Below are 20,143 nucleotides of genomic sequence, written 5' to 3' on the forward strand. Positions count from 1 at the left end.
TGTCAGCTAATATAGCAATAGAAATATAGTATAGTACTACATCACTAATATAGTATAGTAATGTAATGCAATGCAGTATAATACAATATAATCTAATCAAATGTCACATAACATTGACCTGACATTTGGTGGCCTCTCAGACAAGCCCAGCCCACCCCTGGGCCCGGTAGAGGTGGTGGAGAACTCGGCCTCATGCATTAATATGAAATGGAGACCACCCAAGGACGACGGAGGCTCCCAGCTGCAGGAATATGCCCTGGAACGGCAACAGGTGGGCCGCAACACCTGGACCAAGCTGGGCCAGATCCCGTCCGCCACGGCGGCCTACAAGGACACCAACGTGGAGCACGGCAGGAAGTACTGCTATCGCATCAGGGCTGTGAACGAGGAGGGCGTGAGTGAGCCAATGGAGACCGAGGACATCATGGCTGGCATTAAGGGTGAGCTCGTCCTATTAAGGGTGTCGGCAGCTCTGATGTACAGCGGCCCGCGAGCGGAATATTTCACCAGATAGAGCCGTTTCTTTTAACAGCTGATTCTCGTCCTGATGGCCTCACCTCAGACCGCAGTAGCGCCATTTTACACTGTCCGTTTGCTGGCAAACCGATAGCGGGCTGCTAGTGGGCCGCTCTATGTTTGCCGGCTGGGGGTGCTGCGGATCTCTCTCTCTCTCTCTCTCTCGTGACTATCTGGCTCGCTCTTCATCAGATTCAGTCAATACAGCCAAATCACTAGCATATGAAATTATACCTACCACCAGCCAAATGCTGGTAAAATTTTGATTGCAGCTACTCAAGCAGCCACTTTGGCAGGTAACCAAACAGGCGGTGTTATATTTTATATTGTACAAGGTAATGTGGCTGATAAAACATTCAAAATGGCTGGCGATTTTTAGAATCCACAAGCCACTCTGGCCAGTGAGTGAAAAAGTTGATTTCATGCCTTACCTGTAACACCAATAGGAAAATACTGTAAACATCAGTTCTTGAAGTATGCTGGCTTTGTTATAGTTCGTTTTTAAGTCAATTAAGCACATTAGTTCATCTGACTGATTAAAGGTCTATAGATTCACATGATGAAAGAACATTTATTCTTTGTGACATCCATAACCATTTCTGATGGCTTGAGAGGGATAGATATTAAAAGTGTGTCATTATTTAATCAATTAATCAATCATTATTAATAATTATTTGAAACTCCTGACATAAATGTTTTCCTTTCATCCTCCTCCAGCATACCCAGGTCCACCTGCCTCACCAAAAGTGGTCAGTGCCTTCAATGACTGTATTAATCTGACCTGGGCTGCTCCAGCCAAGACTGGAGGGTCACCCATTCTGGGCTACTATCTGGAGAAACGGAAGAGGGGCAGTAACATGTGGAGTCCCGTGAACCCTGAGGATGAGCCTATCCAAGGTCTGCTGCATTGTCCCAATGCAGTGAGCTTTCAGACACAGGGAAACATTCAGCGTACCAAAAACCACACTATAACCAAATGGCATAGCGATATTAAACTGGCAAAAATTATAAATTCATTCATTCATTCATTCATTCATTCATTTCCCCCTTACAAAATAAGTTATAAAAAGTTCCAAGTTATATTAAGAATATTGTGTAAAAAAATGGAGACAAAAATGTTTGCATCTGGTTTAAGATTTATGTTCATGATTTATTTTTTTACAATGTAATTATTTTACACTTTCATATGCATTCAAAAAAAAACCGTTGCAACTGCTTCATTTTCTGGCTGTTGTAACAAAACTCAGCACTTAACAAGCCATGTTGTATTCCGTTCTTTTTACCCCCAGATAAGAAATACACAGTGAAAGATGTCATCGTGGGAATGGCGTATGAATTCCGTGTGTCAGCGATTAATGTTTCTGGGGTGGGCGAGCCAAGCATACCATCAGATTTTGTGATTGCCAGAGACCCAAAGCGTAAGATTTTTTTTTTTTAATTAAAAAAAACATGAGAAATGTAACTGTATCATAACATCTTACAGAAACTAATTTCATGTATTCCCTGATATGAAAGATTCCATTGTATAAAAGCCTGCTGTGAGGATCCTGTAAAATGATATCTCATTTGTAGCACAGGGAAGTCCTTTAGTGGCTTTTAGTCCAGGAATGAACACATGAATTTGGTATACTTGCAGACTTTGGTTCTGAGAATTTTTTCAGTGGCACCACTTTTGACCCCTGTGTGGCCATGACACCAATCCCTTTTGTGCTGCTATGTCTTAGAAATACACCTTTCTTCATATAAAGAAAATTTACATGAATTACAATTTAGTCATATTGTTTTTGTCCAAAGCAACATTTCACATGGTAAGCAAAGCCACAAGAGCCACAGGTAGGCATAGATACAGTCATAGAAGCACCACCTCTGAATAGAGACTTTATTTAGATAGAAACATTGAGCTGTAATTTGAAAGGGTGTATATTATGATGTTTGCAGAAAACAGCCAGTGAATTTGCCTTATAAGCATAACCTTGCAAACCTCATTTAAAATATTGCACATATTGTCTGGCCTTTTAAACAGCTGAATTCAGGAGATGATTTCAATAGAAAATTCCTAGTAGAACTAATATCCATGATATAATCATTGAATTTCATCCTAATACTACAACTCTTTGTTTTCAGTTCAATTTCAGTTAATTTGCAACACTGACTGATTTGAAGTTGAATTTACTCAAGCTGTGGTAGATGATAAGAAACATTGTTTTATTGGTACTAATAAGGCCAGTGCAGTCCTCTGGCTTACCTTGAGAAGCTGAGGCGAGTCTCAGGAGGAGGCTTCCTGACGCCAGCCATGTCATTTCAGAGCCCCCTGGCAGAGTCACCGACCTGAAGGTGACAGATTCCACCTACACCACCCTGACCCTGGCCTGGACTAAACCAACAGAGGAGAAAGGGGTCCAGGATGAGGCCAAAGGATACTTTGTGGAGATCAGGCCAGCGGAGAGCCAGGACTGGATTCGCTGCAATGCGATCCCCATAATCATGACCACCTTCACTGTGAAGAACCTTAAATCCATGGCTATATACTGGGTGAGAGTGACCGCCACAAACGACGGTGGAGATGGGGTACCCCAAGATCTGGACAACTACGTCACTGCCATGCCCCCTCCTGGTGAGAGAGGAAAATACACCTCCCTTTTCATGTCTCAGTCCTAACTAATCAGTTTTAGTTTTTAGCATTAAGTTGAACATTTGCACTGCAGGTGCTTAAAAGCAAACCCCGGAGAATGAGTTTTATTTCACGCTCCCTGTCAATGGTCTTTCTGCATTTATTCTATCAATGCCCTTTTATTTATTCTACATTTATTTCTTTGTACTAATCTCTTTTGTTATATGTTATATGTTAATGTTACATTATATCTGGGACATGGTTAACTGTTATTATTTGCTGTTTTGAGCATGTTCCATAATAAACTGTGTCTGAATTTCAGTGAGACCAAGATTCACAGATACCAAGCTGAAGAGTTTTATGGTGGTAAGAGCAGGAAACACGGTGCGGATCAATGTCAACTTTCAGGTGAGAAGCAACAGCACTTCCATGCACACTGTCAGGACAGTGAGTAAAATATGTTTATGTTCTCACATGTTTAGGTTTTCACTGCTAACACCCTCATTTAACATTCAGAACTCTGAATATGGAACACAAGTGTATCAACAGTTAAAACATCACTTATCCAACATACAGTATAAAATATATTTATTTGATTTCATTTGGTAATTACGATCAAAGATATCAATGATCAGTTAAATCGCCAAATTTGTTGATATGCAGAGCAACCTGTTGGGTCAACCTTTTTTGAATGTACGACTCACAACCATATTAAAATTAAGAAATGTATTAAGTCACAAATTATTCAATTTCTAGCCAAAAGATGAGGGTCAACTTCCTTACATCCTTTGATATTTGTGGATGGGGGAGCAGGGATAGAGAGAGAGCATTCATGTAGTCAACACAGAGCACGCTACACAATATACATTCCCCATTTTTGCACTAAGGACCAAGTGAATCGCATATACAATATTGCATATATGTGTTATCCTGAAGGAAACATAAAATTACACGTCAAAAGAAATAATCCCATATAGGGTGCTTGGATGGATAGACCGTGTAACATAACAATCAACCTTGGCAGTTTCAGAGAACTTAAGTAACTGCATCCTCTGGAGAAAATATAAAGCACTGTTCAAGCTCCAGTATATATACTGTATGTTTTTAATACAAAAACACACACAAATCTATATGGAGCCATAGTCCCATAGTGGTGTGCTGTTCATACTACCAGCCCATGTGTTGACATTGAGCCGGATTCTCCATTGTCTGCAGGCCTCTCCCTGGCCAGACGTTGTTTGGCTGAAGGATAATATGTCCGTCCCTAAACGGGTCACCATTAGCAACACTGAGGGGATGTCCCAGCTTCTGATTCCCTCTTCAGAGCGCAGCGACACAGGGGTCTATACCATCATCCTCAAGAACATGGTTGGCCAGGAGACCTTCAGTGTTGAGATCAGAGTCACAGGTAATGTAAGGTCGAGTTGCCTGCTGTTAAACATTGGACAGTGAAGCAGATTTTTTTTTTTTTTACACTATTCAGGGTGCAGAGGTCTATGCACAGGGGTCTAGGGGTGAAACCTTGGCCCCCAGTTGCAATTATGTTTAAAAGCATTTTTACCTCAAACACAGTCAGAGGGGTGCACTTTTTATGAGAAAATCAATGTTCAATACAACCATTCATAAAGCTCTTATTGCTGGTAGAGATTATAAAAACCAGATTATAAAATATGAACCTTGAATCACAAAAAGCTTTCTTTAAATTGCATTTAGCATAAAATTATAAACATTATAAGTATTGATTTAAAACTGTCAACAAGGCAGGGTAGGTGTGAACCATTTTAATTATCGGTCTGTGATTGTGTGCAGAATTCATAAATAGTATAACATGGTAATAGGCTTGCCATGCACCAAACTGATAGCCGCTTGGTGCATGGCAAGACAAGTACTGATTCTACCTTTGCCTTGATTATACTCATATTCCAGCTGTGCATTTCTCCTAGTTTGTATAAATCCTGTATCAGTGATAGAAAATCAATGTACTCCTTTCCCCTTCCAGATGGACTCTCATCATAGCTCCATACTTTTGATTACAGACAAACAAAAAATACACTTAGTTCTTTGAATGCAATTCAAGCATGCACTTTTTTTCTCATTGTAAATGGACAACTGTACCCGGAATATAACGGGCCACCTACCTCCTCAAAGTCAATAGGCTGTTGACTGTAGATGACCGTGTCACTGACCTGGTTGCAGATGACCCCAAGCCACCGGGTCCCGTGGAGCTGCAGGAGAACGTTCCCGGGACAGTGACGGTGGCCTGGGAGCCGTCCCCGGACGAGAAGCGCGACGACAGGCTGCACTACATGGTCTCCAAGCGGGACTCCACCAAGCAAACCTGGAACACAGTGGCTGACCGCCTCTTCAACAACAAGTTCACCGCCTGCAACATCGTGCCCGGCCACGAGTACCACTTCCGCGTGTACGCCAAGAACGACATAGGCATGTCAGAGCCCTCCGAGTCTCCCACCTGGGGAACCACCCGGATAAGAGGTTTGGCCATTCGCCTTTAAAAAAAAAGCCCTTATTTTATACCAGAAAGTATGTTCATATACGTATTCGACATACTTTTCTCACACTGGTCAAATCTGAAAACACTCTGAAAGATCCCTGAGAATTTTCAAGGAAACATGCCTTAATACTAGAAAAAAACTTTTTTTTAATTATATGAAATAAATGTATTATGTATGTTTGTGGTGAATACAATTAGAAACCTGCAGGAATTTTACTGGTGTCTTATATTTCTAATTATTGTTCGACCCAGGTCTGGTCTCAGATTGTAAAAACAGTTTGGCACTACTTAAAGGTCCTATTATCAGCAGTAAATCTTTTGTCTTTGAGTTTGAAGCATGCACATAGGCTAGTTTTACCTAAAATGATTATTCACACTAGATATGATAGTGAAGATGAGGGGGAAAGCAGATGCTTTGATTCCTCACAGCCTGTTTATTTTACTTGATCTGTACTGACTGAAAGAATATTCAGGACAGCAACATCAGCCCTGTGTGTCATGGCTTCTCTTAAGGAGCCATTATAAGATAAGACACATTTCAAACAAGAGACAAACAAAAGGACGCTGTGTTTCGAGTTTGTACAAGGAGTTGTCACGGTTGATTGGCCAGGGGGCAGAGTTCGCCTTTATTTTCCTGTTCATCTCATCTCATACCTTTCGCACAGTACACCACTTCCTGAAATCTCCCATATCCCATCTAGACATGACCATGGTAGTATTGTCGTAGTCATGACTGGAATACTTTTGAGATTAATATTTTTGAACAAAGAGTTGCTGAACTCTTGCAAGGATATCATCACACAGAGATTTTAAGACAATGGAATGCGCTCCAATTCCTGACACTAAATTTCCATAAAATTGGGTGTCAGTGAATGTGCACCCCCCACAGTGGCGTGGAGTAACATAAAATGAGGATCATGCAATTCGTATTTGAGTATACTGAGAACAGTGTTCAGTGATGGTTTGCCAGTGCTTCTTTGTCAAAACGTTTGTACATGATTTGGTGAATACTGCTACTTCATACTGAGGAAAGATAATTATTACACAAGAATTGGCCACCCCAGCTGGCCCAGAGCTATTGGCTGTATGACTATAAGTATTCATGGAATTTGCAACACAAGCAGGTGATGCATTTGGCCAGGACACTTGAGCAACACCTCTTACTCTTCCCAGTCAGAGTGCTAACTCATAGAAGCAGCATGTAAAAGTTCCGCCAAGTCATATGACTGATGTTCAGGTACAGACTTGTTTATACATCAACTATCTGAGATGTGAACACACCCATGTGTGAGCACGCAAATTTCTATCACTCATTTAAAAACATATATATATACTATTTTCCTCCACCAATTATGACTAATCAATTTTGTCACTATCATCCCTCCTGTGTCAATGATTTAAAAGAGCCTTTGTACATGATATCAGTTACAGCACTGTGAGACGGTGTTGCCTGATGGTATTTACCAGGATTGTGGTTAATGAAATCAGGAGTGAGGAAAGTTCACCCTGGCCATAGTGTGACCCTTGGATGCTGATCAGTCCCACAGGCTGTGCAGCTAAATGCTTAGGTGGGGAGGTATGTAAAGGCACCAGGAGCTGTTTATGCCCCACAGGGAAAAGGGAGTGAAAAGATGAATCTGTGAGATGAAGTGGGGCGATTAAACAGATCGAGGAGGCATACTTAGAGCACGCACCAGTTAACACCCAACGTCTTGTGCCATTTGATATATACAGATGATTTACTGTAAGGATGCCAAAGGCTTATTGGTTATGTGCAATTGTGAAATGAATCACCAAAACACTGCAGTGCTTCCAACAACACTTTTACATTTAGCAGATTCTCTTATCCAGAGGGAATTACGTAAATGAATTCATGAAGGTCTATGCAACAAACAGACTCAAAAATACTTGTGTAGTTTTATTAATTTGTTTTATTGAAATTAATGTCATGCACAGACAGACACAGTTGGATCACGTGAGGCCTCCAAACATTGGATTGTTTTATTGTTTATGTATGTTCCTCAGGTGCAGTTCCAGTGAAACAATTATGCTTTTAAAATCTGCTGCTTGTCATTTATCTGGATTGTCTTTCCTGGAGAAATTTAGATGAGCTGTTTTACACATATTTTCTACAGTCTGGCCTTCTGGTCCAGAGCTTCTGCTATCCTACATCCTTAATTTGGAAATAAATGTTTTTCCAGACTAAATGTGACATATCATACAAATATGCAAACAAATACAAACAGCTTAAATTCAGCCATACGTTTGATTTGTTAATTTTATTTTTAATGCTATCCTTCTAGAACAGTGAAATAAATCTCTCCCTGTCGTTTGGTTTAGTGTGATTAAATAAATGTCTGACAGCCCTTGCCCCAACCCCGTTGTTTCACTGCTGGTTTTTCTTTGCATACAAAGTCAAATGCAGGCCCATCAACATAGGGCAGAGGATATCAGCACCAAACAGAGCTACTGAGATCCATTCATTTACAAATTACCCCACTCCTTCTTCGCCCTCCAGTACCCTGTTACTCACAGCCCCTTATCAACACCGCATAGTGAATGAGTGCTCAGTAAGAGAACCATGTCAACATCACAAAGAGCAAAGGTAGTGTTACTCCGAAACATCTGTCACAAAGTGAGGAAGCAAACATTGGTCCTTCGCTCAGTCACCAAATAACACCTCAAAAAAAATTAAGATCTTCACCTTTCTTTGTTCAGGTGGCATATCAGAGAATTCAAATGGAAGATAAGTGTACCCAAATCTAAGGATACTTTCTGTACTACTAAATTTTTCATCTTGAACAATTTGTAAAACATTTTGAATGAAAAATGTCTTATAAATGAAGTTATTACCATCTTTGGTAGGGTACAACATGAGTGTTTCCCAAAGATTTTGAGCAAATGACCCGCAAATAAATTGTCCAGCGCTCTGACCTTTTCGCTGGATGCCGTTTTTGTCGTCCTTCCCCAGAAAAATTTGTGGTGAACACGCCCGAGTTCAGACCCTGCAACTTGGAGAGCGCGCCCGCGTTCCTGGTGCCCCTGAAGCTGCACATGGCTCCCAAGGGCTACGAGTGCTACATGAGCTGCGCGGTGACGGGGAACCCGCGGCCACACGTCACCTGGTACCACAACAACCTCAGCCTCAACACCAACACCAACTACTACATCTCCAACACCTGCGGCGTCTGCTCCATGCTCATCCTCAGGGTGGGGCCCAACGACCACGGCGAGTACTCCGTCATGGCCGAGAACTCGCTGGGGAGGGCCGAGTGCTCCACCAAACTCACCGTCCGAGGTAACCCAACCCACCCGTTTAAACGTCCAGAATATGCTCTTAACAAGACCGGCCTGCACAGGCTTTGCAATATACAGTACCTATACAACTGCATATTTATACTACACGCCAGACAAAGTACCTTAATCAAGGGTTACATCAGCAGTAATCTACTTGGAAAAGAATCCTGCAACAAATCTGTCCAGTTCCCTACCTGCCTAAATAAGATCCCTTCACCTCACCTAAAAATTATTATTAGCAGATTATATTACAGAATGTGCCTTGAAAAATATTTATTTGGTTGGAAGGTACACAAAGGATGGAAACTTGTATAGCTTTTGTGTCACATTTTTACACTGCTAGACACTTGCTGAAGTAAATCTGGCAAAGTATCTCGGTCAACCGTCTTAGCTGTCTGTAAGTCAGGATCCCTCAGAGCTATGTAAGAATGTGGCCTCTCAGCCTTCGTTAAAAAGGAGCATTGAATATTTGTGACTTCGTTTTCTCTATCTCTTCTGTCCTTCTTTACAGAATAAGAAGCACCAAGGACATGATATCATCAGTCCCTTCACTGAGGTTTTCCCAGAATTACTGTTATTCGTTGTGTTCACATAATAGTACCATATTGTGTATATTTTTGTTTAACAAAATGGTTACAATGACTTTTTGTGTAGTAACATTTTTTAAACATTTTAACATGTTTTAAAGACTCATTATACACTGAGCTGGCAAGATCCTATACGTACAAAAATATAGAATGGAATTTTATCAGAATTAAGGATGAAATTGCATTAAGACTAGGTTAGCCCCCACTTTCCAGCTATGTCAGACTTGTATGTAATTAAACTGGCTGAATCCAGCAGGCCAATCACTGGTAACCTAGTAACTCAGCAGCCCCCATGATCTTCAGAGAGAAGCCTTCTGGTTAGGTCATGTTTCACAGTGTTTCAATCTAAGAAGGGCCTTTCCTAAAGCACATATTCTCCAAGGGAAAAACACTGATTAAATAAAAAATGAAAATTAAACAAATTGCATATTCATATTCCAAGTTACCGTTTTCCTCCTAGAAGACCATTGGTGTGTTGTTTCCATTGTTTTCTGAATTGACGTGGTGCCAGATTCAGTTTGTGATATCTTAGTTATCAGGGGGTTTGGGACTGCATGTAAAGCACTAAGCAGCCTCTTGCACTTGCTGTGTGGCTTCATGTCTTTGTTTGAAGATTCCTCATTTAACAAATCCCTAGTTTCTGCTTTCCACGACTTGTTCAGACCCCCTGCAGTCTCCTGATTTACAGCTTCTCTGGTGTGGACTGTGAGAGCTCTTTTTATGTGTTTGTTTCAAAGCGATGGCATTTGCACATATTACATATCGAGTTGAAATTGTTCTGCTTGTTTATGAATGCACACAATCATGCCAGCCATCAAGACGTTCCAATCAAAATAATGAGCATGTAATGCTGTTTTAAGCACTAATGATGGGGAGGCATACATGGCTTTTATAAACTAGTGATTTGCATTGCTAGTGTTTGGTATAAATAGTTTTGAATGGATTGGTTCAGATGTAAAGCAAGTTTTATATTTTTTAAAAACATGCTAGTGTATACAGAGATCTAAATGTATCTTCTGTTTAAGTTCAGGAATGAATTGTGTATGAGTGTATTTGTTTAATAATAAACTGTAATTTATTCAATATAATAAATGAAGAATTAATTAAAAGCAATCCTGAGTATTTGATACAGTTCTTGACATGGTTGCACTCACTGTCTGAGTTTAAAGTCATACAAAACTAATCAAAACAAATGCAACATCATTAGTGTCACAAAATAATAGCTCTAACGTGTAAGAAAAGGCCTTCATCCAATAATCATTCTGAAAGTTATAAGTAACAGGAGGACAAAAATAAAATAATTCCGAAACGTTCATATACTGTGTATGGGAACATACAAACGTACTATTCAAACATTTGCTTATTTTGTATTGGATATTTGAGTGATCTTAAGATTGAACCACTGAATGGCTCTCGAAGAAAGAATTACATTACACTGTCGGAATATATAAGACAATAAAATTTAAACAACAATGATATATCATAACGTAATTCACAATCACATACCTTATGGAATATGTTTATTAGTTCCTTAGTACTCTAATGACTATCATTTATCACGGTAATTATGTTAATTGGATCATTAGATAACAGGCATCTCTGCAATGAATTTGGCTTCAACTAACTGTAATAGTTTCAAAGGTTTTTTATATTGAGAAATTACGCAAAACCGGGATGGCGCGTGGCCATCTCAACTGAGTAGGGTGTAAAGAAGAGAAAAAAAGGGGGGAGGGGGCTCGGTGGGTTCTGAGTTATACACCTCACTAGCGCACGTGTGACTTTTTCATTAGATAACCGCACACATGGTGCAACGAGACTAGCCACTCACAGCCTTGGAACGCCCTTCCATGCTGGCTTCTCTTCCTGCAACGGGGTCTCTCCACCACGCCTTTTTCCTTATTTGCCTGTAGACCACCCCCTCGCCACTCAAGCAGTTTTTCGATACTTTTTGATGTCCTATGAATGAACACATTTAGTAGCGCAAGAGCGTAGAATCAACAAAAAAGAAGCCAAATACTCCGCGATAACGTCTGCGCTCTTGCTACTATTTTAGCCCATCGCGCCGGAGAGCATTTTTTCTTCTCTTCCTTTCTGCATTCAGAATACACGACTTTAAAATGACAGCACGGCATCGAAAAGGGAAAAGCAACCACAAATTCGATGAGAACTCTTTTAAACACGAAGCGTTGGAAGCAGAGTCACGAGGAGGAAATCACTATGCATTATTGTTTATTTTATTCCTAATGATCGTGATCGGAGGGGCAACTGTCGCCTGGTTCTGCCTCCAACAGCACCAGACCATAACCTACTTGGCCGACAACCTCATGGGGGTACAAATGAAAATGGTGAAGCTCCAGACGTTCCAAGAAGAAATGCGAAAGACAAACGAAAAGGTAATCACGTCTAGATATTTAAATACCAATCTGAGCATTCCTTTCTGAGAACAAAGAGTCCTGTCTGCTCTATAAGTACGAAATTCCTTGAGTCTAAACGTGTATATTAGCACGGTTTTTCAGTGTTTAAAAAAAAGTTACTTTCTACAAATTTAATTTAATTTTATGTACCAGTACAAACTTATTTGGATCTGCTTTCACCAGTAATAGCCGGTTTGAGTATTAACACATTTCCTAATGCAAGGAACGCACATACTCATATACAAACTTTGCGCAACTCACAGATAGTCATCGTGTCCCATTATCCATAGTCTTTGAACAATCGAATGGTACCCCTTTCTCAACTTTTTGTTCCATGCCATTTCCAGTAGCAGGTAGTTGTAAGTTCATTATTTTGCTGACGGTCGCCCACCAATATCGTATTTCATACTGCCACGCTCTCCAGTGAAGTGAGTCCCAGATGATGCTATTTCTATCTACTTGTTAAGGTGAAGTAGCACGCAGCTGCTGGGACACGTACTATATTTATAACACGGAACGATCACGCACAGAGCAAGTCTACAACCTGATATAATCTCTTTTTCTACACGCAAATGTAACTACTGTATGTATGTGCCCATATCCAATGCTCCATGCGTTGGAACTTGGAACACAATGTACAAAGTAGCACAGTTGGTAATTGCTGTTTATTTACGGTTCCAGCTGAAAGGTATTTGCTTGCTCAGAACTATAAACCATTCAGGTGTGAATATTTTCCACAAGTGAGTGTATGGTAAGATGTTTGTACTTAATTTTGTGTCTTATGTATCAGTCCTGTTGCTTTCGCAATTATATTGTGTTGTCAGATGTTTTGTTGTGGTCAGTTTGCAGCAACCGTATTATGCAAATGCTTTCAGTGATAATTGTAAGGTTTTGTAAAGTGGTTGTAAACTCGAGTCAGATGTGGAGGAAACATGCCTGTTTTTTTTAGTCCCACGAAGCACCTACAGATAGACAGCACCACAAAATAAAAAACAAAATTATGCAAGGCACACAGTTTCTTTGCCTGTCTTATTGAAATATTTAGCAAAATAAGTTCCGGCCAGCTTCCTCCATGCCTAGTGCAGTTTAGAATATTTGAATATGGCAAAACAAAGCAGCATTTATGTTGATGTTCTTGTTCTTCTGTCTGCCTTTCTACCCACATACTACCTCATTTTTCTTCTGCCACGTTGCTATTTCCTCCCTTTCAGGCTATTACCTCAGGCTGAATGACATTTCTGCCACTCTCTGAATACCTCCAGTAGCCATGTGCACTAACCCAGTGGCAGCGTAGTGTATTGTTAATGGAACTGGGCTTGTGTCTGAGGTTGTAGGTTTTAATTCCCCTGGATGGGGTTACCATTGTATCCTTGTGCAAGGTACTGCACATGAGAACTGAGTGAGTTAATATTCAGCTGTTTAAGTGGTTTGTGTGCAAAATGTAAGCTGTGTAAGTGCCTCTGGATGTGAACATCTCCTAAAAATGGCTAAATTATGAATCTCAAATAATCATACATTTTATTTTCAGAGCACCTTGCATGTGACACTGCAGCCCATTTCAAAGCTTTAACAGAAACGGATAAGGAAAACCAGATGTAATCGTCAGAAAGATGTAATGTAAAGTGTAACCATTTTTTGTGACCTCGCTGCCCAGCTCCACAGCTCAGAGGGGTTCGAGCACAGGCTGCATGCGCTTGAGGAGGCCTACGTGCAGGCCCAGAAGCAGGTGGGCGTGGCCTTGGCCACGGCCGAGCAGTTGAAGACCTCGGACCTCCCCGCCCAGGTGCTGTCGCTGCACACTGAGATGAAGGCCCGGCTGGAGGAGGTCCAGCAGTCAGCCGTCTCCACAGAGCAGCTGGCCCTCCTGCAGGGGGCGCTGCGGAGCCGCAGCGAGGAGTTCGAGGCCTTCCAGGCGGACGTGGCGGCGCTGGCCGGGGCCAATGCTGACCTGACCGTCACCGTGGAGGGGCTCTCCGGTGGGCTGGCCACCGCCGAATCTAAGCTGGAGGAGCAAGCTGGCCGGGTGGGCGCCCTGGCCTCGCAGCTGGAAGGCCAGATCGTAGACCTGTTGAGCCTGAGGGAGGCCCTGGCCCTTCACAAGGCCCAGCTCGAGGCCAGCTCACAGGAGATTGTGGTTGTGAGGTAAACATCTCCCACAGTTAGCTAACACATGCTTTCTTCTTTTCATTGCATATTACCTTTCAGAACCTCTAAGATGTAGGAATGTTGAGGTTTTGGTGACCAAACTAGCAACAATGGAAGTAATGGGAAAAGTAACTCTGTAATGTGCCATCATATACTCTGGAATATAACAGCGCTTTATTATGTAATAAGTGTGTGAATATGCCAAGAGGCATAGACGGGAAAATAATGTGACATGGATAAAATGCCTGTGATGTCATTTTTCTTGTACAAAGCAGAGTGGAGCTCCACCAATCATGGAGTATGTTTGCAATAACCAGCACAAGAATGACAGTAGTGATGGTTGGGTACTTTCTGACTGTGCATTACATTACATTACATTATTGATTCTTAGCAGACGCTCTTATCCAGAGCGACTTACAACAAGTGCATTACAAAACTCAGAGACAAGCGCTTTCAACATTCCTGCAAGAGAGCTACAATAGGTATAACTTTGCAAAAAGTGTGAATTGTACCCCTTTTTTTTTTTTTTTTTTTTTTTTTTTAAATATATATAAATTCCCACCCCCCACCCACCTAGTTGTAGATGAACCTAGTTACATGAAAATAACATGACGCGTGGTTACTCAGTTGAGGTTTAATGGATGTTAGAGGGTAGTGGGGGGTGATGAGGTGAGATGTAGCTTGAAGAGGTGAGTCTTCAGTCTACGTTTGAAGACGGCCAGGGTCTCTGCTGTTCTGACTTGCACAGGAAGGTCATTCCACCACCGTGGGGCTAGAACAGACAGGAGGCGTGACCGGGTGCTGGTGCGAGCCGGGGCAGGGACCAGGCGACATGTGGCAGCAGAACGGAGAGGTCTAGCTGGGGTGTAGGGTCTGATGCATCTGGGATCCTTTTGGGCATTGCCACATAGGAGCCAGAAAGTATCCATTGTCAGTGTTGTTCTGTTAGTTGTTACCAACATGCTCCACAATTGGTGCTCCATTTTTACTTCCTACAGGTAATGGCATCATAGCCATCCTTTCCCAATTACGTTATCTGCAGATCTGTACAGGAAGTGCATTAATGACTAGCAAATTCTATGTCTTGCAGAATTTGCCCTGGATAAATTTTTTTTTTTGATAAAAAAAAAAAATCGATACACCCCCTCTTGGCTCTTGCAAATACATCACAGCTGAGATTAAGATATGGTAGTAACAGTATGAAACTTATTAGGCTGAATGTCTCAATGAAAATGCCATTACCACAGGGGGGCCAGGCTTTTCAGACTTCACCATATGTTCTTGATTAATATTGCCGGCTCAGAGGGTGCTCTGCTTTGTTTAGCCTTTGTGACTAATGAGATGCGACCTCTGACCTTTGCCATCTCTCTGTCAGAGAGCTTCTGGAGGTGGGAGAGGCCCAGAAGGCCCAACTGGTGACTGTGGAGGAGCAGCTCAGTTCGGTTCGACACAGCCTGGAAGAGCAAAATATGGTGGCCCAGTCCCTGCATTCAGAGCTGAAAGCACAGCTCCATGCTATCCAGAGCCAGGTCAAGCAGGTAAGGAATCTGCCGAATACTGCCACAGGGCTCTGGAAAATGTTACCAGACCATTAGAAGACTCATTTCAGATTTAATCTTCACTCTAAAACCATGCCTTGCAGAGGATTTGTATAGTCTAAATAGCTTTGTTTTCATGAAAAAAATACCCTCAAAACAAATATGTTGCAAAATTCATTGTTGTGGTGATATGACTGTGGTGTGCAATTTATTATTCTGAACTACTGGTTGCAGGAGGTGGGCATGTTTACCTTCTTGCTTTTATTAAAGGAGGACTTGGAGGAAAGTGAAATAAAGATTTACCGTATCATGAAGTTGCAATAGTTACTTTCACTGAACTGCAAAGTTGTATTCTGGGTTCTGGATTTGAAAGGAAGCATTGAGCACAAGCAAAAACTGAAAGTGGAAAACATTTTTCAAATCACATCAAACATCACAATTTGTTTGAATCCATATTGTGTCATGCAAAATAATCTGTTATAGGAACACACTAACTTTTCTCTTTTTATTTAATTTCTCCTATTTTATTTTACTTGTATAAGCAATGAAATGACATGTTTGTCAAAATGTAGTTTGCAGCGGCCTGTTGTTGCCTGTAAAGCTCAGCTGTGATATGAGTGTCTCAACTGATCAATGCTGTCAACTACAAACAAACTCTGAGATATCATAGATGAATGACCCTTGTATCAGAGCAACTGTGGAATGCTTTAGCTGTATGATCAGCCTTTAAGGAGAGTCCTGTATTTTTCACCTATATTTGTGTAATTATGGCTGCCGTGAATAGAGAATGCTAAGAATGGAGATGCCCTTATGCACAATTACCATGCATCACTTTTCAAAAAGTTTGCCTATTGTCTCCCCCCAGTATGACTTGAGATTGTTATTCCCCAGCATTCCATTCTCCGATGTGCCAGATGTGATAGAATCAAGCCTCCTTGCTCCTTGATAGATCCAACCCCCAAGTGCCTCCTTTACGTAAAATTTACGTAAGGGAAGTGCTTTGAATTTAACAGGTGTAGGGAAAATGGTGACCCTTCAGTGAAGACTAGCTTTACCTATAAACAAATCTGCACAGTTGTACGAGAAAAGGAGAGTATAAACAACTGCTATGCAACTAAGAAGAGCAGACTTGGAGGTGAGGAATCTGAGGAATTTAAGGACAGAGATTAAATCCATAGGAGTGGTTGTCCCTCTGTGAAGCGCAAAGTACCTCTGGATTGGCCAGAACTCCTTGTATTCAGATTACAGACTTGCTGTAATATCAGATTGTTATGCAGAGTCCAGTGTGTGTGATATGACAGGAGACTAAATGGCACTAGCAGAAACTGCATTGATCGCTAACAGAGCAGCACCCAGGAAAGACCTTGTGCATTTATATTCAAGTCAAATAGGTTAGTGAATGTGACATGCTACGTGCTACTGTCTGCACCTATACCCTTATTCTTGGAGTTTATGTGACATGTACAAACATGTATCGTACCATGATTGTCTTGCTTCTCTGCTTTGGAGCTTCTGCCATGTGACTTCTTTTAAATGTCTCTTCCTTCAGAAATAGTAGTTCTTCCTCATTTATGAAAACACTCTTTGCTTATGAAGACTGACTTCTCTGTAGTCATGTAAAAGAAAAACAGCACCATGCTCTATGCGAGGTGACTGGATGCCTAGTTTTTTAAATTGTATATTTTGTATAGCATTAAATGGAAATGAGATGTTCATATGGAAATTAGACGTGTGTATACATGGTCAGGTTATAAATGTAGTACTGGCTATTACTGTTATGTTGCCACTATGCAAGCAATCACCAAGACCGATTCCATCCAAATTCCGATAATACACCAATAGCATTTCTTTTCTTGCCACAAGAGCAGGTTCAGTAACAGTTTTCTCTCTCTGTCTCACCCTGTGTCTGGTCTGGCTCACCTGGGTGCTCTTCATCTTTCAGTTTGAGGGCTCTGAGACTGAGGAGGCACAAGCAGAAGAACAGGGGGAGCAGGCTGCTCCTGCTTTGGAGGAGGTGGCATGGAATGAGCCAGTTCAGGAAGAGGAGCAGGTAACAGCTCCTGTCCCGGAAGAGGTACCATCAGAGCAGGCTGTGGAGGAGCTGTTAGCACCAGTGCTGGAGGAGGTGCCATCGGAACAGCCACTGGATGAGGAGGTGACTGCTCCTGTGCCGGAGGAGGTGCCATCGGAAGAGCCAGTGGAGGAGGAGGAACTGGCTGCTCCTGTACCAGAGGAGGTGCCATCAGAACAACTGATGGAGGAAGAAGAGCTCCCTGCCTCTGTGCCAGAGGAGGCTCCTGAGGAGCAGCTTGTGGAGGAGGAGGCGCAGGCAGCTGCTGACCCCGAGGAGGTCCCTCAGAGTGAGGAGGAACCTGCTCAACAGGGGCAAGAGGAGCAGACTTTGCCAATTGAGGAGGAGGTGGGTTTGAGTGAGGAAGACCTTGTAGACTCCAGAGGAGCACCAGAGGAGGTGCAGGAAGAGGTACAAGAGGAGTTAGCAGAGCAGGGAGATGACACACTGGAGGAAGAGGAACAGCTAGTTGAGGAGGACCAGATCATTGAAGAGGCCATGGAGCAGACAGAAGAAGGAGATGCTTTCTTGGAACAAGAATGTAAGTGTGCTATCCAGTAGGGATGAGAATCTCAGAGTAACTGACAAGACAATATTATCACGATACGCTGCCCACAATACAATATCACCACGATACAGGGGATGCTGCAATATGTGATATATTGCAAGACAGTCATCTATAATACATCACAATATCTGTGTAACTGAAAAAACCCAACAAAGGTAAAATAATTTTTCCAAAAGCAGGAGTCAATCATATGCTTTATTCACTTCACAGCAATTAAATACAACTGCTGCGTAACAGATCAGTAAAACACTTGTAAATGTATAAAAGAAAAGACTCAAAATTGATCATGAGATATGTGATGAATCTGATTCTAATGAGTTGGATTTATTTTCTTTTCCAGAGAATAAGATGCTAATGTGAAGACAACTCAGTCTTCTTCAACTCCTCCAACCCTCCCAAGTCATTGGAAAGAATGGACTTAAATTAAGAGACAAGCAGGAAGCCGTTGCTTAGTTGAGGTATCTTTTTTGTTTCTTTGGAAAGGGAAAGCCAGTCACACTAACTCACACTTCCGTGTTCTATCTGTGCAAATTTTACCTCAGCTGAAGGGAGTTTGGATTCCAGAGCACACAGGCAAGCTAAGGGGACAAATTCAGGACTCCTCATGGTACCGTTAACCTCAGAAGCCTTAAACCATTCTAATAAACCAGTTGTCTTTACACATTTTTCCCCATAAATCAAAATGGCTATATTGTTTTGTTTGTTTTTTGGAGGGGAAAACTTTACCCACCATGGCAGCAGCTGCTCACGGGGCATATCAGTTTAACAGGACAACAAAGTGGGCACAGAGCCAGAATAAAAATGCTCACTTTTTTTCCTATCTGACGAGAATCTCTTCATTAAAACTTGCATTAAATTGTGGGAAAATGGCATGAAAGACCGGAATATCTAATGTGTGCATTTAGGGTGTTTAAAATGTACATGAAATGGGTTAAGCAATTGGCCCATATCAAAAAGGGGCTATATCTGTGAATTTCTGACACTTTCTTATGATCATCCGCTGGGCAAGCGTGATGATTTAAGATCATTTTTATTCCTTTTTTATTTTCTCTGTAGTAAGACAAACTGCACTGTAACTGCTGGGCATGGGCAAAGTCTCAGCCTAACATACACCTCAGATCTCAGAGTTTCAAATAAACTACGGTTCCTCCCTTTTTTGTACACTTCCTTGTACAGCTCCTTCTTTCTTTTCCTTGTGTTGGACAATTTGATGTGTGTACATTGTTGACCCAACATATGAACGACAGAGAATGGGTTTTCATGTGCAAGGAGAGTTGTTTATATTTTATATAACTGGTCTATATATTTTTCACATTTTTAAAAATGCGGTTTTCTTGATTTAAAGGGATAGTTCACTTTCTGATCATAATACCTTGCAAGTTTCACTGTTTTCAATTGACCCAGACCTTTTTCATGTGCAATGAAGGATATTAAGATACTTGCAAAAGTTTCTGAAAAACTGGCTTTGAATTTCTGGTAAAGGACATTCAGGGGTTTGTGCACAAAGTACACTTCAGGTAACTCCAAAGCAGCTTGTACTGTGAAGTTGTGCGCATATGAATATGTTAATTTCATTCCATTTATTCACGATTAGACACATCAGTATTATATTGTGCTTTCCTTAGATGTAGTGGTCTCAGGTTGTATTTGGCATAGGACAATAAGATTTAACAATGTTTTAAAGAATAATAGGGTAACATACAATTACAACTTATGTACATGCTGCCTTGGAGTAACTTGAAGTGTATTTTCTTGCTTTAGGCTAGAAAACCTTACATCCACCATCAGTGATTATATGGCACCAGGTCATCATAAACCTCTGTAAACATCTAAAATATCCTTCATCACACACAGAAACTAGCCAATCAAGAACAAACACTAAAA

General features: G+C 41.4%; 2 protein-coding genes across 8 annotated transcripts in view; both read left to right on the forward strand.

The window, feature by feature from the left end:
- Window positions 1–10,636, forward strand: part of LOC135234359 (immunoglobulin-like and fibronectin type III domain-containing protein 1) — a 48,029-nt gene extending 37,393 nt beyond the window's left edge. For all 7 annotated transcript variants that reach the window (XM_064298887.1, XM_064298885.1, XM_064298880.1 and 4 more), the window contains 9 exons: window positions 141–440; window positions 1,234–1,413; window positions 1,806–1,934; window positions 2,822–3,130; window positions 3,450–3,535; window positions 4,343–4,535; window positions 5,324–5,620; window positions 8,611–8,937; window positions 9,448–10,636. In XM_064298887.1, the coding sequence (XP_064154957.1) occupies window positions 141–440; window positions 1,234–1,413; window positions 1,806–1,934; window positions 2,822–3,130; window positions 3,450–3,535; window positions 4,343–4,535; window positions 5,324–5,620; window positions 8,611–8,937; window positions 9,448–9,452 (1,826 nt within the window). In that variant the 3' untranslated portion in view covers window positions 9,453–10,636. The remainder of the gene's footprint in view (window positions 1–140; window positions 441–1,233; window positions 1,414–1,805; window positions 1,935–2,821; window positions 3,131–3,449; window positions 3,536–4,342; window positions 4,536–5,323; window positions 5,621–8,610; window positions 8,938–9,447) is intronic.
- Window positions 10,637–11,361: 725 nt separating this feature from the next.
- Window positions 11,362–19,422, forward strand: zgc:66479 (uncharacterized protein LOC327541 homolog). Its single transcript, XM_064298888.1, has 5 exons — window positions 11,362–11,916; window positions 13,592–14,079; window positions 15,458–15,620; window positions 17,563–18,232; window positions 18,600–19,422. Coding segments are annotated over exons 1-5 (1,599 nt in total). The 5' UTR covers window positions 11,362–11,640; the 3' UTR covers window positions 18,602–19,422.
- Window positions 19,423–20,143: the final 721 nt, after the last annotated feature.

The sequence above is a fragment of the Anguilla rostrata genome, chromosome 11, assembly GCF_018555375.3.
Source record: "Anguilla rostrata isolate EN2019 chromosome 11, ASM1855537v3, whole genome shotgun sequence".
Lineage (NCBI taxonomy): Eukaryota > Metazoa > Chordata > Actinopteri > Anguilliformes > Anguillidae > Anguilla > Anguilla rostrata.

Bases quoted from the DNA above. Each gene is read 5' to 3' on its own strand.
- zgc:66479 (XM_064298888.1), top strand. From the start codon at position 11,641: ATGACAGCACGGCATCGAAAAGGGAAAAGCAACCACAAATTCGATGAG. The intron at 11,917-13,591 runs GTAATCACGTCT...CTCGCTGCCCAG, and splicing joins TGCGAAAGACAAACGAAAAG to CTCCACAGCTCAGAGGGGTT. The intron at 15,621-17,562 runs GTAAGGAATCTG...TTCATCTTTCAG, and splicing joins TCCAGAGCCAGGTCAAGCAG to TTTGAGGGCTCTGAGACTGA.